We start from the raw sequence: 25,606 nt of genomic DNA on the forward strand, positions 1-25,606 counted from the left end.
CAATCAGCTTCCTATGTGCCAGGTATGACTCCAATCAGTGGACAGTTTTCTCCTGATTCCCAAAGACTAAATTTGAAAGGGCTCCATGATGCCACATTCAGGCTTTTATGTCAAGGAGTCACTTTCACTTAGCCTTTGGAATTCGACTGTTTTGTCCACATTTGAACCAAGGCTATAAAGAGATCAGGAGTGGAGTGATCCTGGTGGAATCCAAATTAAGTGTCAATGAGAAAGTAAGTACTGCTTGATAATACTGTTGATGACTACTTCCATAACTTTACACTGATGATTGAGAGTAGACTGATGGGATGGTAATTGGGTGGGTTGAGATAGTCCTGCTTTTTGTCTGTAGGCCATACCTGGCAAAAAAAAATTCCATATCACTGGATAGATACAAGTGTTGTTGCTATACTAGAATAGCTTGTCCATTACAGTGGCATGTACTGGAGTTCAAGTCTTTAGCTCTATAGCCTGTATGTTATCACGGCCCATAGCCTTTGCAGTATTGAGTGCCTTCAGCTATTTCTTGATATCATGTAGAGTGAATCGAATTGGCTGAAGACTGGCATCTATGATGATGCTAGGAACCTCTGGAGGAGATTGAGATCACCATTCTGTGGGAGGTGATGGGGTTGTGGAAATATCACTGGATTTATAATCCAGAGGCTGCAGACTAATACTCTGGGGACATGGATTCAAATCCCACCATGGCAAAGAAAAACAAAAATCTGGAATCTGAAACTATCCGCCTGGTGACCATATAACTAGTATCAATTGTTGTAATAACCTACTTCAGCTACTAATGTCCTCAAGGGAAGGAAATCTGCCATTCTTACTCAACCTGGTCTATATGTGACTACAGACCCTACAGCAATGTGGTTGACTCTTAACCTCCCTCTGAAATGGTCTAGCAAGCCACTCAGTTCAAGGGCAGAAAGGGATGGGTAACAGATGTTTGACTTACCAGCAAAGCTCATAAGAATTTAAAAGCCATCAAACTGCGTGGGATCTGGATTTAATGCCGTGGGCTGGCAAAGCAATTCTTTATCACCGGGCCACCACTGCTGGTTGATTTGCCTCACTATTGGGACGGGACATACCCAGGGATGATTATGACAATGGTGCCTGGGGACATTGGCAGGCTGTTGCTGGGCTAGTTTTCGCACTAGCTCTCCCACTGTTGGTACAAGTGCCAGATATTAGTTGGGAGGATTTTGCCAAGTCAATAGGGCAGAGTGTCATTTCTAGCGCCTGGGTCACTGCTGAGTGGTCTGACTGGTTTTATTTCCTTGATTTTTCTGCAGAGATTTAATACAATAGAGTGGCTTGTTAGGCCACTTCAGCTGTCACTTGGCTGCAGTTTGGAGTTACATGTAGGCCAGACAAGGTAAAAAGATGGCAAATTTCCTTTCCTAAAGGACACTGAGTTAACCAGATGGGTTACTCTATAGTCACGAACAGTATTTGTTTGATCTTGGATCAGATTAAGTTTAGATCAATCATTCATTCTTTTAAGATATTAAATTCCTGCTTGAAAGTGCTATAATTTACCATCTGTCTATTTTCCAATTTAAGCAATCAACAAATGAGTTGAAATAAATGATTTAAATCGAAGTCTGGTGAAAGACTTTGGTGCTGGAAAGCTTTGTGCCTTGGAGACTGTATTGTAAAAAGAAAATTACTCAGAGAAAACAACTGACCCCTGCTTTAGTTCCTGCCTGTGGCACAGTGGTAGTGTCCTTCCCCCAGACCAAGGGGCCTGGGTTCAAGTCCCACCTGCTCCAGAGGTGTGTCATAACATCTCAAACAGGTTGATTGGAAAAATAGGTTAATAAAAAAATCTTTGCACTCATTATGCAACACAAGAATTATTCCTAGCATGTTCTTTTTCGAAAGAATTGATAGCTTTACCATGACGTTATTAGTGAATTAGTGATATTTAATATTCCTTGTCATTTCCACCTCTCAGCTAACCACCACACCCATTAACCATCCCACACATTGGCATCTTGCCTGTTGACTGGAGAGCCATAGACTCGCATCACTTCTTGGCGAGGCCCCATGCTGTTAAATCATCAGTGTCAGACTCACCCCAGGGTCACGGAACCCTTAGACTAAACAGATACTCCCTGAGTGCTGCTGGTCAATAACAGGCCAGTGGGTCACCACGGTAGCCAGTTTCACTGGGAATGCTAGCAGTTCCTCGCAAAGCACCCATCTTAATTTCAGGATTGATGCATGAGAACAGGATGGGTGTTATATGGGAAGGAAATTGAGGAGGTGATAAGAGTGGCCATCAAAAGGAAAGGCTGGCTCTCAGCAGGCACTATCCTTCCCAATATCTGGTTCCTCAATCTAGAATTGAGTACTTTTCAACCTTTGGCCTCACTCCTGAACCTGCAGGAAACCCAACAAGGGCAAGTGGCTCTGTGGTGATGGTTCTATATGCCACTGGTCGAATACAAATAGTGACAGGATCAGGTGGTTAAAATAGGCGAGATAACAAGGTGCAGAGCTGGATGAACATAGCAGGCCAAGCAGCGTCAGAGGAGCAGGATAGCTGACGTTTCGAGCCTAGACACTACTATCCCTTAAAATAGGCATTGCACAGTTAAAGGCATCGATTAATGTTGGGGGCATGAAGGCTATCCATGAACCTTCATGCCCAAAATTAATTGGGTCAGAGGTGGGAAGGCACCACAGTGCCAGCCCAACACCCTTGAGCCCAATTAGATGCCACCTGCCTCCAAACTCACCTTAAATGTAGCTGATGCTCCAAATGACAAAGGGTGTCTGCCTCACTGATACTAAAGCCTTTTGGAATTGAGGTGGAAAATCCGCATGATCCTATTGAATGCAGGGCAGGCTCAAGGGACAGTATGGCATACCCCTCCTATTTCTTTAGGTCTTGCAGTGTGGACTCTCAGGCTGTGAGTGGCCAACAGGAAACTGAACCATCTTGATTCTCCAGTTTAAAAAAACAAACGAAGGAAAATAAGTATGCTCAATCACTACATCCGAAGCACATTTATTTCTGAAGCAATTTATGCATCAAAGCGAAACGAGGTTGTGTGAACTGCCCCAGAACTGCAGTACATAGAAACAAAAACAGAAAATTTGCTGGAGATATTCAACAGGTCTGGTAGCATCTGCAGAGAGAAAGCAGAGTCAGAGTCAATGTTTTGGGTCCAGTGACCCTTCTTCAAAACACTTCTGCCAGACCTGCTGAGGTTCTCCAGCAATTTCTGTTTCAGACTTCCAGCAGCTTAGTTCTTTGCTTTCTATGTTTTTGTTCAATATGGTAATTGTCAGCTTTAAACTTACAATCAGGAAGTTTGGTCATAATACTGGGGGAGGGTGCAACAGAATAAGTGGCAATATTTTCAAAAAGGTTTTCAATCAGAAATTTTGAAAAATTAAAATCTCAATTCTATAATTGTCCCGAAGGCTGATGTGCATCCTTACCAATAACAAACGCTTCCTTGCACGGTGTTCCATGTTCGTTGTACCAAGGAGGTCGTCCTGCAGTGTAAATTGTTCGCGTGCTTGTTCTCAAAAGTGGTGGCTCAGATTTGCACTGGCTAGTTGTTCGCTTTCGTGATGACAAAGTAGATGTTACAGGGGGTAATAATCTGTCCAATGCTTTTTCGCTGCTGCCACTGCAGAAAAAAAGGAACAACATCGTGATAGCTATTCCTGTAGTTAATACAGATAATACAGATGCTTTTCTTTCCCTCCAAAATCAGAAATATCAAATGGCTAGTGGGTTTATTAAAGGTCATTTGGCTTCTAGTACTCCAACTTGTTCATCAAATCTCAAAGTCAAATCGCTTCTGCCATTTAAACAATTTGGGGTGAATTTTTCCCAGGCAGGTGAGACCAAGAGCCGAGTTTGTTTCCAGGTCGCATCTCTGGTGAAAAAGTGGTTTGCTATGCTGCAAATTTTATGATTCTGTTAAACTGAACTCTGTCTTAGCTTTTGGGCATTCATCGTAATTTTGTTTAAGATGCTTGCCACGGCAGCACAAGGAGGTCAGGAACACAATGTACAAAGTTTGAAATAAAAAGTGAATTATAACTGTGTGCTATAGACGACCTCCTAGTGGATAGCAGGTGAAGGAATAAAAACTGTAAAGAAGTGTGTGAAATAAAATCAAAATTGTTGAAATTACTGACAAATTTCCAGCTCCAGAAGTGGAATAAAAAGGTATAATGTGTGGAGGATCCATTCTTATCCAATAAAACCATGGCAGAATTTTACATGCCCCCATTTGCAAACCTGTTGCCGGAGGCTGTCATATTCTGCCAGTATCCTTCCTGTAACTAAACTTTGCAGCAATTTTTGGGGAAAGTTGGAAGGGTCTAAAGTTCATATACTCATTCCCCAATTGAGGCCTTTAACGTTTTTTTGGTCATTCCCAGGATATGGGCATTGCTGTATGGACAAGTATTTTTTGCCCATATTTAGGGCAGTTAAGAGTCAACCCCACCGCTTTGGATCTGGAGTCACATGTAGGCAGACCAAGTAAGGATGGTAATTTCCTTCCCTGAAAGGACATGAGTGAACCAGACAGGTTTTGCTGACAAATGATCACTATTTCATGGTCATTATTAGACTTAATTCCAGACTTCTATTCAATCCAAATTCCATCATCTTCCATGGCAGGTTCGAGCTCAGGTCCCCAGAGCATTACCTGGGTCTCTGGATTAATAATCTAGCAATAATATCACTAGGCCAGTGCCATGGTTTTATGCCCAGCTGCAATTTTTAGGTTGGCAGGCAGTGGTCAGGGTTGGGGGAGGGAAAACATGGCAGGTTAACCTGCAGAGGGGAGAAGGGAGAACACCACTGAAAGGTCTTCCCCCAACCCTCTAACCAGTCCCTTCATGTCTTTTGCAATCCATTCCCACACTCCTCTTACCCACTTACCAAGGTCTCCTCTCCTGGTCATGCTGAAACCACCCCAGACTTGCCTGTGCCATGTCTCCCGCCACTTTGTTTTGTGGGACTTGATGTATTCCCAGCAGTGGGTGGAGTGATCGCCCTTCTGCAAATGCTATTGGCACCAGAGCTGCCAGGCCAATCGGATCAACTGGCAGCTCTGTGTGGCAGGCCGCTCTCCCCCGTCAAGGGTAGAAGTTCTGACTGCAGCCAATTAACACGTCACAGAGGTGGGAAACCCCACCGATCTGAAATATCCAACCTCCAGGAGCTGAGAGAGCATTGCTGAATCTAAAACCAGGAAATGAACCAAAGCAGAGAAATCTATTGGAGAATCTAGAAACATAGGAAAAAAAAACATTGAACAGAAGTCAGCCATTTTCCCAATTCTGCCTGGGCTGGCCAGAATTAAAAAGGGATTTCCAGTCTAATCTCGCTTTCTAGCTCTTAGTCCATTGCCCTGTTGGTTTTGGCACTGCAAGTGCATATCTAAGTGTTCTGTTTTAAAATAGTGTCAAGCTTTGATGACATCCATGTAGCATACAATCAAACAAGCTTTTTACATCAACTCTTCTTGTGACTTCTTTAAAGACAAAATCAAGTTAATCAGACTTGAACTTCCCTTAACAAGTCCATGATTAATCTGAGGTAACAAGGTGTAGAGCTGGATGAACACAGCAGGCCAGGCAGCATCAGAGGGGCAGGAAAGCTGATGTTTCGGGTTTGGACCCTTCTTCAGAAATGGGGTAGGGGAAGGGGGCTCTGAAATAAATAGGGAGAGGGGAAGGCGATGATAGAAGGTGGATAGAGGAGCAGATAGGTGGAGAGAAGATGGACCGGTCAAGGAGGTGGGGATGAAGCCAGTAAAGGGGAGTGTAGGTAGGGAGTTGGGATGGGGGTTGGTCAGTGAGGAGGGAGGGGCGGGTTGGTGGGAGGGAAGACCGTCAGGTCAAGGAGGCGGGAATGAGGCTAGTAGGTAGGAAGTGGGGGTGGGGGGTTCGTCAGTGAGGTGGGAGGAGTGGATAGGTGGGAGAAAAGATGGACAGGTCAAGGAGGTGGGGATGAGCTGGGCTGGTCTTGGGATGAGGTCGGGGATGGGGAGATGTGAAGTCCACATTGAGACCATTGGGCTGCAGGGTTCCCAGGCGGAATATGAGATGCTGTTCCTCAGCCTTCGGGTGGCATCGTTGTGGCACTGGAGGAGGCCTAGTATGGACATGTCGTTCAAGGAGTGGGAGGGGAAGTTGAAGTGGCTCGTGACTGGGAGGTGTTGTCGTTTGTCACAAACCAAGCATAGGTGATCCACAAAGTGGTCTCCAAGCCTCCGCTTGGTTTCCCCGATGTAGAGGAGGCCACATCGGGAACAGCGGATACAATATACCACATTAGCAGATGTGCAGGTGAACATCTGTTTAATGTGGAAGGTTTTCTTGAAGCCTGAGATGGGGGTGAGGCGGGAGGTGTAGGGGCAGGTGTAGCACTTCCTTTGGTTGCAGGGAAAAGTGCCAGAGATGCTGGGGTTAGTGGGGAGTGTGGAGCGGACGAGGGAGTCACGGAGAGAACAGTTCCTCCGGAAGGCAGATAAGGGTGGGGAGGGAAAAATGTCCTTGGTAGTGGGGTCAGATTGCAGGTGGCAGAAGTGGCAGAAGATGATGCGTTGAATCCGGAGGTTGGTGGGGTGATACCTGAGGATGAGGGGAATTCTGTCTTTATTGTTATTGCGGGGAGGGAGTATGAGGGTTGAGTTGCGGGAAACGCAAGAGATGCGATCAAGGACGTTTTCGACCACTGTGGAGGGGAAATTGCGGTCCATGAAAAACTGCCTTTCTAAATGATTTATACTGCCCATTAGAAATGTTACCAATAAATTTGTTGAACAGTGAGAATAGCCTATAATTACTGGGTCTACTACTTCTTTCTGTTAAAGTTACTAACCTAGATTATAGGATAAATCCCCCAACCGGATGGATTGCAACAACACATGCTAAAATAAATCAGGGAAAGTTAGCAGACATACAATTGGAAGGGACCCAAACCAGGGCTATAAATGTAACAACTTATATAGCACCTTCAAAATATCAAAACATCCCAAGACACTGCATTATAAAGCAAAGCCTGATTCTGAGCTGCATGAGGCAATATTGGATCAGATGACCAAAAGCTTGGTAGGTTTTAAGGAGTCTGTCTTGAAGGAGGAAAGTGAAGTAGAAAGGCAGATTGATGTGGAATTGATGTAGGAAGGGTATCCCAGAGCCTGGGGCCTAGCAACTGCTGGCATGGCCACCAATGGAGGAGTAATTAAAACTGGGAAATTATCAACAGCCAGAATTTGTAGAGTGCAGATATCCCTGAGTTCTGTAGGCTTGGAACAATGACAGAAACAGGGAGAGGTGTGACCATGGAAGGATTTGAATGCAAAGATTGAAAATTTTAAAATCAAGACATTCATTTGACCAGTAGGCAAAATGTAGGTCAGTGAGCACAAGGATGATATGGAACAGGGCTTCCGGCAAGTTAAGACAAAGACAGGAGGGCTTTGAATGACCTCAAATTTACAGGTTTTGAATATGAGAGACCAGCTAGAGTTCGGGACAATCGTCTTAACCCAAAGATTGGAACGCGGAATTTGCTGTCACAAAGAGTATTTGAAGTTGCTATCATAAAAAGATTTAAGAGGATGCTATTTATTCCCCACCTTGTTGATCCAATGTTGAAAGGTCAGATGAACAGGAGTGGGAGGAGATTTATCACTAGTGTGGAGTTGTTGAGACGAATGACCTGTTTCCATGCTGAAAATACTATGTAACCATGTAGTACAATGTCACACCTGCATGTGGGACGTGGTCTCCAAAACAGACTTTGGGGAGGAGATCCGCAATTGGATCTGACTGCTCTTAACCAACATTGTTACTGCAGTGTCAATTAATGGGTGGGAATCAGAAAGCATCCTGATCAGATGTGGAGTCAGGCAGGGCTATCTTGTTTGTGTGTTGTATAGAGTCTTCTGTCAAGTCCATCTGGAAGGACACAAGCCTGCCAGGGGTAACTATTTAAAACAGTGGAGGCCTGCAGGTCAAAACCTCCCTGTACGTTGATTATGTTGCCATTTTCAGCTTGGTTCCACCATCAGGGCACAGACTCATGAGCATCTGCGACCAGTTCCAAACAGCCTCAGGAGCCAAGATAAAGTGAGTCAAGAGTGAAGCCATGTTCTTTGGGAACTGGGCTGACCAATACTTTCTCCCCTTCCATCAGGATATATTACCTGGAAGTGCTGGGAATGTGGTTCAGACGGTCCAAGACATGGGCAAAATCTTGGGAGGAGCACATAGCCAAGGTGAGACAGAATCTGGTCTTTTGAGAATACCACTCACTCTCTATTGTGGGTACAAACCTGGTCATCAGGTGTGAGGCACTCTCTGTCGTTGTACGTGGTGCAGGTCTGGCCCATTCCCTGAAACTGCAGTCACCCAAGCCGTCTTCCACTTCATCGGGAGTTCTAAGATGGACCCTAAGCTGGGGTACCATGTACAAAACTCTTGAATAGGCCGGTGAGGGGGGAAACAAACCCAATGCAACCCTCATTCTGACAGCCCCCTTTGTATGTGGCTGCATCTAGCTTTGCGTACACCTTCAGTTCACAAACACCAAGTGTCACCACATACTGAGGTTCTACCTGTCCCCAGTGTTGTGAAGGATGGGGCTGACCTCGTTGCTGTGGAACGTTCCAAGTAGTTGGTCCATTCCATATCATTTGTCCTTTGTGGGGAAATTTGCAAAGAAAAACAGCTTTGACCACAAGTCCATCAGGAAGTCGTCAGTACGTAGTGTCCTCGAGGCCCTACAGGAAAAGGATCCTGTTGGGTTGTTCCCCGAGCAGACTGTCAAAGACATCTGGCAGAACGCTTCATAGCCAGAACTTTTCAACAAGCACCAAGACATCATTTGGCTGGTGGTGAGAATAACCTGTGAGATGCTTCATGTATGTCCAGCTGGTGTGTGCTACAGCATGCTGCTCTTGAAGCAGCTGTGCGGTGTTCTGAGTTCTGAGGAAGGGTCACCGGACCCGAAATGTTAACACTGATTTTTTTTTCCACAGATGCTGCCAGACCTGCTGAGCTTTTCCAGCAACTTCGGTTTTTGTTCTTGATTTACAGCATCTGCAGTTCTTTCAGTTTTTATTCCAGAGTAAGGAGTTGACCTTGACCGACTGTTGTAGATTGACACATTCTAAGGTCCTGGATTAGGTGCTGAAGGATGCACTAAAACTTGGGCAGCCGCTGCCAAGGCGCCTTGGGAAACGACCACTGATTAAGGTCTTTCTGGCAAAGTACAATGGGGATCCATTCAGTTATTGGACCCTCCTGATGCCTCAAATATGTAAATAATATATTGCAAAAGAAAGAAGTGCCTTGGGTTTGTTTGTTAGGACTGTCGGAAAAGTCAAACTTCAATGTTTGTTTCTGTCCATACGCAAAAGGTTGTACAGAACTGAGCTGCTCTAGGTGACTATGTATGTATATAAAAATATTTTGTAGGAATAAAGTATATTTTTGAAATTAAAATAAAAAAACTTATTTGTGATAAAAGTAGATTGCAGCAATGAGAATGATAAACATGGTTGGATCAGAAGGTGAAACAGCAGCGCAGAATTCACACACAAACTGTATTCTAGAATACATTCTACAGCTGTTTATCAATCAACACCAGGTACTTTTCAAGTCAGAATTGCCATGTTAAATATCTTGCCTAAAGCAAATGACACAACAACAAAAGCACAACTAAGTTCAACATCTGTAATAAAACTAAATTTCTCTGGATTGAATTTTCCTTTCAGAGAAACAATAACTTGGATTAACGCCACAAGTGTTATGTAGCAGTGAATATTTCAGGCTAACACCTCTGATGCCTGATGCTTCTGGTGAAGCATACTCACAGGCACAAGCAAAATTCTCAGGCAGAATTATAATGAGCAACAAGAAGTGAATGAGTCTTTGGGAATCTCATCTACTGGAAGTACACAGCTGCAAGTCTGGCATACAGATTTCTGGCCATTAGAAATATTGCATCTTAATACCTGAAAGCTCACAAGCAATACAATACAATCTCTTTGTGAGCCTTCCTTACATCACCTCCAGCCCCTTTTTCATTTCCTGACTGCTGCATAACAACTCTGTTGAGGGTTACATTTACTGCAGTATGATGGTATAATTATCTGCCATCATGGTGACATTCATTAATTCTCTTAAAAATGACAGCAAATTCTGGAGTCTGCACATATGCAGTTAAATGTGGAAATCGAAAAGGTGCTGTCAGTAATTTTTTGCTTCTCCAAAGGGGATGCTGTTAAGGTCCTCAATGACTGCAATCAATTACAAAGCAGTGAATTGATGAGAATTTTTTTTTTGCCATGCCGACACACTCCCACTGTAAAAACCCTTTAAAAAGTATGTGTTGTTGAATGAGGTACAACTATATTTTTAATGATGTACTATGTTTTTCTTACTGTAAAAAATAAAGTGCTCTTGCTCTAAAAGGCAAGGAAGATCAGTTAATCAGTCTAACCCAATTGGAAGCAATTCTATGGGACAGAATTAATTTGCACTTGGAGAGGCAGGGGTTCATCAAGAACAGTCAGTTGTTTAGGGTGGGTCATGTCTGACCAACTTGATTTATTTTTGTTTTGAAGAGGTGAGCAGGGCAGGTCCGTAGATGAGGGCGATGCATTTGACGTTATCTACTTGGACTTTGCAAAACCTTTCCATAGGTTCCTGGATGGGAGACTGATAGCGTAAGTAAAAATTGTACGGGGCCAAATAAAATTTGGCTAATTGGGTCCAGAATTAGCTTAGTAGCAGGAAGCAGTAGATGATGATCAAGGGGTGTTTTTTGTGATTCAAAGCCTGTGTCCACTGGGGAGCTCTGCAGGGCTCATGGTTGGGAATTTGCTGTTTGTGGAAAATGTAAATGATTTAAACTTTTATGTAAGAGGGTTGATCAGTTAAGTTTGCAGATGATACAAAAATTGATGTAGTGGTAAGTAATGAAGATAGCCTTAGATTACAGGATGATATAGAAGGGCTGGTCAGATGGGCTGATCAGCAGCAATTAGAATTCAATCCAGATAAATTTGAGATGGCAAACAAAGCAAGGAATACATTAAATCAACAGTTGCACCCTGGGAAACACCAAGCATCAGAGGGGCCTTGATTTGCATATCCACCCATATCTTAAGGCAGTGAGATAGACAGATAAAGTGGTTAAAAAGGTATTCGGGATACTTGCCTTTATTAGCTAAGTCATAAACGTTAAGAACATTAAGGTGATGCTGGAACTGTATAAAACACTGGTTAGGATATAGCTAATGTGCAGTTACAGTGACATTTGCAGTTCTGGAATCCAGAATGTGATTGCACTGGAGGGGGTGCAGAGGAGGTTTACCAGGGGTTTGCCTGGGTTGGAGAGTTTTAGTAAAGAAGAGAGATTGGATAAACTGAGGTTGTTTTCCTTGGAGCAGAGGAGACTGATCCAAGGAAAATGATTGAGATGTATAAAATTATGAGTGACATACATTTGGTAGCACTGAAGAAACACATTCCCTTGGTGGAGAGATCATTGACCAGGGGACTTAGATGTAAAAGTAAGAGGTGGAAGGTTTGGACAGAGTAAGAGACTTTTTCACTCAGTGGGAATCTGGAACTCACTGCCTGTAAGGTGCTGAGTGGGGGGGTAGTGGTGGCGTCAAGTCAGAAACCCTCATAACATTTTAATTAGTACTTAGATGGGCACTTGCAATGCCAAGGCATACAAGGCTATGAGCCAAGTGCTAGAAAATGGGATTACTTAGGTGCTTTTTTGACCAGTACAGACTCAATGGGCCGAATGGCCTTTTTGTTTGCCGCAGACTTCTATGGCTCGATGAAAGGCTAATGTAATATGTACACAAGCTAAACTTTTAAATCAAGATTAAAAACTGCACTTATTTAAAAATAATACACATTGTTAAAGTGTATTTATATATGAGCTTCTCCCTTCGATGTGCAAGTCTGGTTTATTCTACTCTTGGTAAATTAAAATTAACAGATAATTATAGCATTCTACTTCCTGATTTGCTGTTTAAAGAAACGAAGAACAAAGAACAATACAGTAGTCACAGACCCTTTAGCCCGCACCGACACATTTTGCCCTTCCACACTAAAATTGTCTTCACTTAGGGGATCCGTATCCCTCTATTGCCTTCCTATTCATGTATTCCTGTAGGTACTTCTTGAATGTTGCTATTGTGTCTGCTTCCACCACATCCTCTGGCAACACGTTCCAGGCATTCAGCACCCTTTGTGCGAAAAACTTGCCTCGCACATCTCTTTTAAACTCCAGTCCTCCCAAAACACCTTGATCCTGTGTTTCCTAGGAATTGATCCCTCCACCCTGGGAAGAAACCTCATACCTTTCCACTCGCTCCATGCCATTCACAATCTTCTAAACTTCTATCAGGTCGCCCCTCAACCTCCTGCATTCATGTTAAAACAATCGCAGTCTACCCAACCTCTCTTCATTGCTAAAACCCCCCATACCAGGCAACATCCTGGTAAACTTTTTAGTACCCTCTCCAAACCAGAACTGTATGCAATAGTCACCACACTACCAGAAGGATGTGGATGCTTTGGAGAGGATACAAAAAAGTTTTAACAGCATGTTGCCTCGTATGGAGGATTGTTGTTGATTACAATACTTCAATGTGATTGGCTACTCAACCTGCTTGATAATATCACTGTTGCTGAATGCCTAGAGACAGCCTCTTGACTTGGTGCCAGAATTAAACTAATGCTAGGAAATAAATCCACATCACAGAGATCACAAAAACTTTACAGCTAGCTTTCTTTGATATCCACATTAAGCATTGTTGCTTTGCCAATGACTGCAATATTTTGATTTGTATCTTCGCATTGTCTATAGCATCACAGCAGATTAAAATGAATTGCCTAAAACACAGCTTACAAAGAAATTAATAAGTATATAATTTCAGCAACTGTATTAAAAGTACTCAATTCTGGTAAACTGTGACTTTAAATCAGTTCAGCAAGTGATTCATTTGAGACTACAATTTGCCACGGGATATTCTATGCAACTTATTAAGCACAACGGAAACACAACCTGTGGCCCATAATCTATTGTTTGACTCACGCCTCAGAAAATGGCACATTTATTAATGATAAATTTATTAAGACCCAGCGATTGGTTGAGGGATCAAGAGACAATGTAGATCAGAAAGAAGGATGGCCCAGGATAGAACATGAGCAGCAGAGTTTTGGGTGAGCTCACTTTATAGAGGGTAGAAGTTGGAAGCTTGGCTAAGAAAATAGTCATGTCTGGAGGTGACAAAACCACAGATGAGACGACTGGAAGCAGATGGACTGAGGAACCAACAGAGACAAGGTGATTATACAAAAGGTAGAAGTAGGTTTTGTGATAGGCAAATTATGGGGATTGGCAATTCAGTTTGGGCTTGAATAGGATGATGAGTTTGCAAATATTCTGGTTCAGACCGAGGTGGTGGCTGGGAAGGGACTAGAATCAGAGCAAGAGTCTGCGGCTTTTCGTGAGCGCTGAAAACATTGGTTTCCATACTTCTAATGTTTTACTGGAGAAAAAAGTGGCCCATGGAAAATTTTACATCACCAAGGGAAGCAAAGTATAGAGATAAGTGCAATAATAAAAAGAAGAAACTGAATTTCAGTAGCTGCCCTCAGAAGCCACCCTGTTACACCAAACAATTATAACATTTAAAAGGCACCCGGATGGTTATATGAATAGGAAGGGTTTAGAGGGATATGGGCCAAATGCTGGCAAATGGGTCTGGATTAATTTAGGATATCTGGTCAGTGTGGACAAGTTGGACCAACGAGTTTGTTTCCATGCTGTACAGCTCTATGAGCTACATACATCAGCTTGTATTTCAAAACTAAATTGTCAGTTGCCCTATGCCCTATACACAGAATATTATTTTTACTACTTTACAATATACATATTTGATATGCTCACGCTAAATAGGACATTGTTTGATTCTCCATTTTATTTGTCCCTCAACTGCTACTGACTCAACAACATGCAGAAGTTCATCAAAATCTCAGCTGTTCTGCATAATGGTAATTGTAATACTCATCATGCCTTGGCTGGCTCGCTCACTAGTTAGAATCAATTTATACTGTCCACAACCTGGCAATGTCCCTTTCTGTCCCCTCCCCCATCCCCTCACTGGGAAATACTTCCAAATATAATACTTTAAAACTCAATGACCATGAAAATCCCTATAGAAATCCAAATATTAATTTATTTACTTGATGTTTCATTTCCTTGAACATTTTCAATTGAAATGATAAACCAGCAACAAAAAAAAACTGGCAACTTAAGACGAGCCATAGAGCACAGCTGCACCCCAAAAATACATTGAAATCCAATAAAGAAACGAAAGTAATGCTTACCTGCTATCTGACCTCAGAGACCAGCATCCAGATATCCTGGCACCAGAATAAGCAGGGAGAGAGCTCATACTAATTGCAACAGGATTGTTTGTGCTATGTTGCTGTAGAGTGAATTCTGGGTTTTTATTTCATTGTTTTATCCCGTACTAAGGCAGCTAAAGGGCTAGGTTTTCCATGGGCTTTATCATGCATGTTTTATATACCGGGAGATTTTAAAAAAAGACATTGGTCTCCTTTTCTGTTAAAAAAAAGGAGTGAAAAGCAAACGCTCTCAGTCCAACAGCAGTCAAAACACATAAGAGGATAACATATCCCAGAGATTAAGTTCATTACCTGATATTAATAGCAATCTCTGTTGTGCAAGACTCTTGACATACTGCCCACTTTTATGTGAGCACTTTCAGCATATGACATTTGGTTGCAATGGATCATTTGAGGTAGGTATGGACTAGAATACTACCAAAATAAACAACAAATCTGGTAAAAATTGAATGCTCACTATCACAAACATTTATAATTCACTATCATATTACAGGCTTTAAGTGTGGCCTCCCATATGAAACCCCTGCGCCCTGCCTAGAAAGAGTGTTTCACATCATTATATTAGACAGTCCCTTTAGGAGCCCCTAGTATGCGTGACTAAATTTGTGAAGTTGCACACTAGACACAGAGGCTCAGTTGGTTAGTACTGCTACCTCACAGCGCCAGGGACCCAGTTCAATTCCAGCCTCAGGGGACTGTCTGCGTGGCGTTTGCACGTTCTCCCCATGTCTGCGGCTTTCCTTCGGGTGCTCTGGTTTTGTCCCAGTCCAAGGATGTGCAAATTAGGTGGATTGGCCATGGGAAATGCAGGGTTACAGGGATAGGGTAGGGGGTTGAGTCTGGGTAGGATGCCCTTCGGAGAGTTGGTGTGGACTTGTTGGGCCGAATGGCCTGTTTCCACACTGTAGGGATTCTATGACTCTCTGGAAAACATGTAACTGTTTACCAGATATCAGGCTCAGTGACTTTCAATCAAACATGAGCATATTGCAGTGAAGATTCATTTTTGTTAATGATAAGGGGGCATATGCATAAACCCGTGATGTGAAATGGCTCTCATTTCCAAATTCAGCTGTGTTTGTATCTGATCAGTTGAAATGTACGTCAAAAACTTCAATATTTAGCTTGATCATCCTAAAAATGTTATGATGGAATGTCATCATTGATTCAACAGCAGCTGCAATCAAAAAGATATTGAAGGGTAAATAGGAGTAAATTGTTGGAAAATATTAAAACTAAAAGGACAGTAAATAGTTACGTTTATCTTCATGTGACCCACGATAAAATGAGTTTAGAAAGCATCAAGGGCACAAATTTGTAAAGTACATCCAAAAGAGTGTTTTTCAGCCAGTACACAGTAAACTCAACAGGAAAGGTGTTCTCCTGTATCTGCTTTTTTTTTTCCCTTTCTAGATGGTAGAGTCTGTAGGTTTGGAAGGTGCTGCAAAAGGAGCCTTGGGCGAGTTGGTGCAGTATTTTTCTAGGCAAAGGAAAACATACTCTATTTCACTAAGCAAAGCGAGTTAGAATCTGAGAATAAGTGTACTGGCAACAGCTACTTGAAAGTAAATCAATGTCAGAGCAGTGACAGGTATTCAAGGAGGAAATAAAGAGGGATCAACGCAAAGACATTCACACAAAAAGGCAAAAAGGGGTCACACTGAAACCTTGATTGCTCCACCTACAGAAGTCAGAAGTGTTTAACAGAGTGAGACAAGGCAAAAAAAAACTGTCAAATATAATGAGCTCAATACTGAATAATGCCCAGCATTATCTAAAAAGTGCAGGGTGAAATTGAAAAGGAATGTATGAAAGCAAAGAGGAAGCATGACAAAATTTTGGTAAGTAAAATCAAAGAAACTTAGAAATAGGAGCAGGAATAGGCCTTTCAACCCCTCAAGCCTGCTCTACCGTTCAACATTTTCACGGCTGATCATCAAACACAATACTAATTCCACTCTCTCCCACATATCTCTTGAACCCCTTAGTCCTAAGAGCTTTAGCTGCCTCCTTCTTGAAAATACCTAATATTTTGGCTGTGATAGTTAATTGAACAGGCTTATCACTCTCCGAGTGAAGAAATTTCTCCTCATCTCAGTTCTAAAAATGTTCACCCTTTATCTTTACCCTGGATCTGGACTCACCCACTGTTGGGAACAATCATCCTGCATCTAATCTCTCTAGCCCTATTAGAATTTTGTATATTTCAATGATATTCCCCCTCCATTCTTCTAAACCCCAGTGAATACAATCCTAACTGACACAACCTCTCCTCTTCGGTCAGTCTATCATCCCAGGCAATCTTCGCTGCACTTCCCTCTAATAGCAAGAGAATCCACAGTGCAAACCAAAAGCTGTCATTGTGACCAATGATTATCCACAATGCAAACCAAAAGCTGTCATTATGATCAATTATTCTACATTTCATTATGGTATCTGGGTACTGTCTGGCTTGTAACAGTGCAGTTGAGCTCACTGATAGACAAGGACAGCCTCCTCCAGCTCAATGTCTTCATTCTCCTCCTCAGAAGACTGTTCCTGTTCCCGTTCCCCCAGTTCCTTAACACTTATCAAATTGCCTTGTTACCTTCTCCAATTGTGCAGAGTACAGCTCATTAGGATAATGTAGCACACTGTCCAGATTATACTGGAGGCCATCCTCACACCAGTCCAAGCAGTGGAACTGCATCTTCAGCAGCCCTACTGCCTCCTCCCTCACAGCCCTGGCTGAAACATGGACAGCATTGTAACTGAACTCAGCTTCAGCCAGGGGTGTATATAATGGTGTCATGAGACATGGTCAACAGGTAGCCCTTGTCTCTCAATAGCCAGCACTGGAAGGCCCCTACACTCTCAAATGCACTGGCTATGTAAGAGTGCTCCAGGATGTAGGAGTCATGGCAGCTTTCAGGGAAGTGGGCACACACCTCCAGGAAGCAGAAATGGTGATCACAGATCACCTGCAGATCAATGGAATGGAAGCCCTTCCTGTTGATGAATTCTGGAATGTTGTGATTATGGCCCTGTCAATGCCATGTATGTAGTCTATGGCACACTATACCCAAGGGAAGCCAGCCTTAATTCTGAATTCTACTGCCTGTGCCACAGCATTGACTGCACCATTGCAATGGCAACTGTCCTGATGTATTTGTGATCGTATGACTGAGGGACTCTGCACAGCTTCATCTGTCGCTCTCTGGGAGGAGCTTGCCACAGAAATTCCCAACAACTTTCACCTTCACAGGCTCTGGGAGAGGATGGCCTCACACTCCTGCAGGCCTCAGCCCACACTGCAGCATCCAGCACAGTGTGTCAGGGCATACAGAGGCTGCACTGGCACTCAACCTCACTTGTCCCCAGGAGGTGGAGCCAGGGTCAAAAACTCAGGTCCTTCTGCAGTCCCCATACATTGTGAAGGGCTCTGTGGCTACAACCTCTGCTCAAGCTGGGAGCACCTTGTCCTCCCCTGCTGCTCTTAGGCCCATCATTGGCCCTGGTCCTCCTGTATCCAAGTTCACGAGAACAGCAGCCACAGCAACCAACATCCCACTAGTGGCTGGGTACATGGCTCTGGCTGGAAATTACCGATGTTGGGAACAAAAAAGGCAAAACAGGCTCTTATCCCTGATGTCAGTGGTGGCATATCCTGCAGATAAAGTGAGTGGAACACACTCCTTGAAACAGTGAGACACACTACGCACATAACAAGAATCATGTCCCTATCATTTATTCAACTCCAGCTCATTGTGTACAGTGCCTTGGTGAAGGTGCACAGCTGGCTGAGTGACCAACACACTACTACCTCAAAAAGGGAATGTCTGTTGCACTCGAAACCACCTCCCACTGCTGACCCACAATCATTCAACTTTCAGTAAAATCCATCATTATACTTTCAAGATAGATGATGTAGTGATGATGCCTGTCTTCCACAGTACCCTTGCAAGGGTCACAAGTTACAGCTCAATTTTGGCCAAAACTGGTCTTTTTTTTAAAAGTTAATGCCACTAGCTTCTGCATCATTGGCAATTCAATGATCAATTCACAAGGATCAACAGGATCGTACAAATTGCCTATTCCAACACTGAATTCTGAACACATTCACTTTACACACATTGCAATGGGTGATGAAGAGATCACAAATTAAAATACAGCTGCAGTTTGTAAGTGTATGCTTCATGTATTTGCTCCTTCAAATGTTCTGGCATCCAGAAGATGGGGATCCTGCACTTTTGCCCATCAAACTGACTCTGACTCTACCCATTTTCCTCTTGCATCTTGCATCTAGAGAAGTGTACGTCATGGTAGAGAACACAGTTTGTATTAGAGATCATCAGCACTGGGTTCCACCTGGTCACTGGATGATCCCTCCACCCCTCACAAATCTCCATGTCCTCCTTCACCTCGCACTACCCTGTCTGCCCATTTCCACCCCGCTCCCTCGCCCAGTCCCACTACCATGTGGAAACACATCATGTTGAACATTGCCTCCATGTGTCCTCTTTGCCCCAAGCCCTGACACTACAGCTTAATAATCCCCCCTCAGTCCTGCATGCTCACCTTGTGGAGACCATGGTGGTGGTCACGGCCAATAAGACCCCTCTCCTGTGGTTTACCGCTCCCTGAACTGTTCCACCAACCTCCATACACCTTGAATTTCCCATGTCACACATTTCTTATTCCCACAAGCTTTAACCACCCAGCCCTATGGTAATGGGATCCCTCAAGTGCTCCTACAAATCCTCCTTGCACCCTCAACAAACAACACATGGGCTGCCAGGCCTTCGACTGACTTCAACCAACAGCCCTTAAACACGACTGACCAGACACTCTGACTGGTGTCTTTGCAGCTCCTCACTGATACAGGATTCCCTTGATTGCTTGTGCTGGCTCTACAGAACTGACCATTACCCACTCCACAGGCTATTGTTGGGCATACCCCTTGACTGTGCCTTCCCCAAAGGGATGAGTGACTGTGGCCACACCCCTGGATTGTATGCAGACTATGCCGGTCATTGACGGTACTGGAACCCCCTACCGACAGTGAGGCCTCTGCCTGCAAAAAAAAAGAGGGTGAACACTGCACCTCAGTCCAGCCATGGTTACTTGAATACACATGCAGTGTTTGTACTGCATAAGCAGCTGGCACGTTATGGGTGTTAGACTGACATCTCCAGACAAAAAGAGTGTTCCCCCCATACTCCCAGGCCCAGATAGATCCCTACAGTCAAGCAGCTTTTCTTGTGTGCCGATGCATAATAGCACAGCAACATGGCAGTTACAATCGTGTTCAGCTCTGGCTGAAGCACCAACACCCTAATAGTTTCAGCAAGACAAGGCAAAGCATGGATGCCAAGAGCATACCGGTAGGCGCTAAGTGAATGAGCACTAAGAGAGTAAGTGAGCAGCCCTGAAAGGCAGCCTGGTCCAATCCATAAGCTGTCAGTGCATGCAAAGTCGCCTTGCAGCAGCCTTCCAAAAGTTTGTTTCCAGTACGAACTACAATGCAATCTGTTCTTCCTAAGTGCCCTCAGAGTAGGATGGAGAGGTGCCATGAGTTGCAATGAAGATTGACAAGGGTTGGCAAATTTTGGATACCAATATCCATGGATGAGGGGCGAGTGCAACTGATGCCCATGGATTGTGCCCTGAGAAGCTGTTTGGTCCTGAGCAACGTGGAGGCTGCTGCGGAGCTGAATTTGCAAGGTACCCACTCTGACTTCCATGTCAAGAATTCTTGACATCTAGCTTGTGACTAACAGTATGATTGGTAAGATAGGAAGCTGAATACTAATCAGGAGAGTTGTGCCATTAATAATGTGTTTAATAAGCTTTAGCTCCCTTTCAGCAGCAACTCACCATTGCCTGTTGAGGATCTCACTTTGCTGTTCAACAGATGCATAAAAGATGCAGTCAGTTCTTCCATTCATAGAGATAAGCCTTTTGTGGGCTTCTTGTGAATCTGTCACATTACTTGTAGTAGCTCACATTGTTCAGGCCCATATCAGATTCTACCCTTTGTGTTCGCCTTTATAAAATTGAGTGTAGACATTGTGATTAAAACAGGAATAATCTGAAATAATGGAGATGGGACAAATAGGGAGAAGCATTTTTAACATATTTAACATTCATGAAAATGGGCAAATTGCCAGAGCTGAATGAAATATATCCCAAGCTGCTAGGAGAAGCAAGGGAAGAAAACGGCAGAAGTTTTGACCAACATTTCCCTGTGGCCAGGTCTGTCAATAAACAGACAACAAGGTGCAGGGCTGGATGAACACAGCAGGCCAAGCAGCATCATAGGAGCAGAAAGGCTGACGTTTCCGGCATAGACCCTTCATCAGAAAAGGGGGAGGGGAAGGGGGTTCTGAAATAAATAGGGAGAGAGTGGGAGGCGGATAGAAGATGGATAGAGGAGAGGTATGAGAGAGTTGCAGTGGGCCTCTGGACAAACCTCAGGGGATCTCTCTCCCACTGCAACTCTCTCGTACCTCTCCTCTATCCATCTTCTATCCGCCTCCCACTCTCTCCCTATTTATTTCAGAACCCCCTTCCCCTCCCTCTTTTCTGATGAAGGGTCTAGGCCCGAAACGTCAGCCTTTCTGCTCCTATGATGCTGCTTGGCCTGCTGTGTTCATCCAGCCCTGCACCTTGTTGTCTCGGATTCTCCAGCATCTGCAGTTCCTACTATCTCTGTCAATAAAGAAGCTGCTTCTTTATTGATCTAGTCCCAAAGAAACAACAATGGGTGATGCTTTCTGCACTCAATCAAGTATTAATCATTTCAGACTCAGAAACAAACAGCTCTCTTTCTCCCCCCTCTACTGATTTCACAAATTCAGATAACCTTAATGTTTCAATATTCTCCCTGAAAAGGTTCTCTTCAGATGGCTGTTCTCTTTTGAACTGGAAAGTGTTTAATCTCTTCTTTCATAAGAGGACTTTGTAGATGTAAGTTTACTCTTTATAGCTGTAAGCGTGGTACCTGCTAAAGTATTTTTTTTTCTTTACAGTATTTTGGATCTTTGCACATTACATGTATCCTGTTAGTGGTGTCTTCTGTGGAGTTGTATGCATCACATCTTCAATTTGTGTCGGTGGAATTTGGTTCTCATTCTACCAACGCTGAATAGATAGTTTTATAACTTCTTGCACATCTCGGGATTTCTCCTTCACTCCCAGCAACTGAATGATTGTTGAGACCAATTTGTTCACTTCCTCAATAGGAGATTCATTCTTGTTTGATATGGCATCTTTTATTGCTGCTGGGGGTTCTTCTTTGGAAATCAGGGGAAAAAAAATCAGGCATTTTGCTTGACCTTGTCCTTTCCTAAGCACTTCAGTCCCTAATGACAGACTTGAATTTGGATTAGATTGTTGTTCACCGTGCTGTGCAGCAATATGGCTCCATTTTATATTTATAGTCATGCGTACCTTCTGTTAGTCAGTTCAGTCGCTGTTTCTTTGTTGCCTCTTTGAAACCGAAGTCTCTTTTCGATAAGTGAAAAAAATTTCAGCCAAACCTTTATGCTCTCAGCTTTCCATTTGATTTATGGTACAAAAATTCCAATGTAACCAAACTCAGGAGATTCTGTTGGTTGTGCAAGCTCTCCCATAAGCTTATAAGCTAGAGTCTATAATTTACCACCAGCTTCCCTTTGACCTTATTTTCTTTAATCTCTAGAACCTTCTGAATGAGACCGATATTAATACATGCTGCCTTTTGGCTCAGGAATGCAAATTTTGGTTGTGAAGCACTTAAACATTTTCTGTATTTTGTATCGTCCATGTTAGACAGTTGCTTACAGTATATGTTTAATGTTAAGTGCAAAGCTCCCTGGAAATTCTATTTGAACTGTCAACTGTGAGTAAAATGTTTTGTCAAACAAGACGTTGATAATATTTTGCCCTTAGGCATAGCTTGAAATTTGTGACATGCCTATTGACAGAAATGTTTACACTCCAAAACATCCAAGTCACTGATTTTCTTCAGGAATAACTTGGAGTTTATCGTCTAGTAGACACTGTTCTACTTCATTTATCTCTTTGGGCAGTTCTTCAATATTTTCCTTTTATGTGGCTGCGTCCTGCTTTGGCACATTTTCTGAAGAAATATCTACTTTCTTACAGTAAAAGTATTCTGTTTCATAAACTGCATATTGTTCATGCTAATGTAGTTTTTTTTTGCTTCATAGTGTTGGCAAAGACCTTATTCTGGTTGTAGGGTGATACGGGGTGTTATGGAACTCATCAGGTCTGGATTCCAGCAGAAAAGGAGACTGGCTCAGGTTGAGTTCAGAGAGCTGGGGATGCAGTAATTGATAGCACTGTTCTTGTAATACAGCTCTACCATACTGTAGCTGCTCTCACATATCTCAGGCAAATCACATACACATGAATGCACCTTCTATAAGTGGTAGGGATTTAATTTGCAGAATTTCTTGGATTGTTACGACAACCTTTCACCGGCACCAGTTCTTTTATTTCCCATTGTGGAAAACAACCACTTGCCTTTATATGGCATCTTAAACATAGTACAATGTCCTCATCAGATATTCACGAGTGGCAACAAAAATCTGATACCATGCTACAAAAAGAGTGAGTAGAATTGATAGTCAGATCTTGAAGCTTCGTCAATGAAGTAGGTTTGATTAGAAAGATACCAAAGAAATAAAGTACAAATCAAACTTCTGAACAATATTAAATCAACCATACGCTAAATATTGTTGTCTTTCTTCAAGGGACTAGAAAAATGTTTTATGTTGACACTAATGTAGCAGGATGTGTCTGTAAATTTCCATACATAAACTTTAATTTCAAACCTACCCAAAATTATAAGATGATGGCAGTTGGTTTTTAAAATAGTAGTAAGCTGCTATGTTCCTGACAGCACAGAAAAAGACCATACAGCCCAACAAGTCTGTGCTGGTCAAGAACAACCACTTTTCTAACAAAACCAAAATTGCTGGAAAAGCCCAGCAGGTCTGGCAGCATCTGTGACGGGAAAAACAGAGTTAATGTTTCGGGTCCGGTGACCCTTCCGCAGGACAGGACAGGTAGGTAAAGTGGTTAAGAAGGCATATGAGATACTTGCATTTATTATGCAAGTATGTCAAGAAGACACTTTTCTAACCCCATTTTCCAGCACTTTTCCCCTCACCTTGTATGCCTTGGCATCACGTGCACATCTAAATACTTCTTAAATGTTAGGAGGGTTTCTGCCTCTACCGCCCTGAAAAGCAGCGAGTTCAGGATTCTCACCGCTCTGAGTGAAAACTTTTTCACCTCACATCCCCTCTAAACTTTCTTCCCCTTAACTTAAATCTAAGCCCCCTGATCATTGATAACATCAAGGGAGAAGAAGGTTTCTTCCTGTCTATCCTGTTTATGGCCCTCAATTTTATACATCTCAATCATGTCCCCCCTCAGACTCTGTTCTAAGGAAAACAACTTTAGTTTATCCAGTTTCTCTTCATAACTCTCTAGCCCAGTCTACATCCTGGTAAATCTCCTCTGCATCCTCTCCAGTACTATCACATCCCTCCTACAATGCAGACTGCAGAACTTGACATGATAACCCAGCTGTGGTCTAACCTTTTTTTTCATAGGATTCCAGCATGACCTTCCTGCTTTTAAACTCCACGCTTCAGCTAATAAATGCAAGTATCCCATATGCCTTCTTAACCATTTTACCTACCTGTCCTGCTACCTGAAGGGCCCAGTGGATACGTGTATCAAGTTCCCTCTGATCTTTAGTGTTTCCCAGTGTCCTACCATTCATCACGTGTTCCTTGCCTTGTCTGTCTTGCCTAAGTGCATCACGTCATACTTATCCAAATTAAATTCCATTTGCCACTGATCAAGCCTATCTGACCAGCCTGTCTATATCCTCCTGTCTTCTGAATGTATCGTCCTCACTACTTACCACCCCACCAATTTCGTATCATCTGCAAACTTACTGATCAACCCTCCTTTGTTCAACAGTCAGTTAGCTTAGTTGGCTGAACAGCGGATTTGTTGAGTGACGCCAACTCCCAGCCTTCTCAATCTCTATCCTTAACTGAGGCGTAGTGAGCCTCACATTAAATTCCCCACCAGTCATCTCTCTCTAATGAGTGTGGTCCTCTGGGACTATGGTGACTTTACCTTTTGTATGATGTAGAAGATACACTGTGGCAATTCATGAAGGCTTCTTCAACAGCACCTTCCAACACACAACTTGTTGCACCTTGATGGGCATAAGTAGCAAATGCATGGGACCAACCACCACCAACTGCAAGTTCACCACCAAGCCACACATGGAACATTATCCCCTTTCCTTCACCATCACCAGGTCTAAACACTGGGAACCTCTCCCTAATGACACAGTGGGTATCCCTACACCACAAGGACTGTAGGTGGGTCAAGAAGACAGCTCATCACCACCTTCTAGTGAAAATCCAGGGTAAGCAATTAACTCTGGCCCAACCATTGACAATCATGAACGAACAAAACAAAAAGACAATGTTCTCAACAGATAATAGTCAAAACACACTAAACAGATAAAACATAGTGACTTTTCATAGTTTAAAAAAAACTATAAAATCTTCTATCCCCTCACTGAACAATCTGTGGAGACTGGAGAGATCAGTGGGTGTACACAATATCCTCTTGTATCTTGGATTTGAGAATGATGTACTAAAGATTTCTCAGTTACAGCACTGATAAATTCTCACACTCAGATCAATCACACCCTAACACAGACCAGAATTCAATCCTGTTGCCCCAGCTGGGAGGGAGAGCGAAGTCAGCAAAGGTGTCCACTTTTAATCACAACCCAACTAAGCTGGCTAAAACACTGCCAGGAACAGGTAAGAATAAGCTGTAATTGGGTGACAGCCACTTAACAGACAGAGCTGAAAAACTGCCTGGGGGCAGGAAGCAGGACTTGGGTCATTGCCGAGTCTCAAACCAGCTCCAGGTAAGGGGGGAAAGCTGGTCACTCTGGATTTTGAGTAGATGCCCTCTTAATTGACACGATGATAGAATTCGTGATCACTCAGCGGCTGCAGCCGGGCTTTCATAGCTGCTGGGCCACAGGCCTTCCAACTTGAGAGCAGGAACAGGCTGCAGTCGAGGGCAGATAAGGGAGAAGATGCTTCAA

At 43.2% G+C, this 25,606-nt stretch overlaps 1 protein-coding gene across 2 annotated transcripts in view; it reads right to left on the reverse strand.

Annotated features, from left to right (window-relative positions):
• Positions 1–25,606, reverse strand: part of LOC109912523 (uridine-cytidine kinase-like 1) — a 187,724-nt gene that overhangs the window by 62,988 nt on the left and 99,130 nt on the right. For both annotated transcript variants that reach the window (XM_048608093.1, XM_048608094.1), the window contains exon 2: positions 3,466–3,659. In XM_048608093.1, coding sequence (XP_048464050.1) covers positions 3,466–3,659 — 194 coding nt within the window. The remainder of the gene's footprint in view (positions 1–3,465; positions 3,660–25,606) is intronic.

Source organism: Rhincodon typus, chromosome 19, assembly GCF_021869965.1.
Source record: "Rhincodon typus isolate 14 chromosome 19, sRhiTyp1.1, whole genome shotgun sequence".
Taxonomy (NCBI): domain Eukaryota; kingdom Metazoa; phylum Chordata; class Chondrichthyes; order Orectolobiformes; family Rhincodontidae; genus Rhincodon; species Rhincodon typus.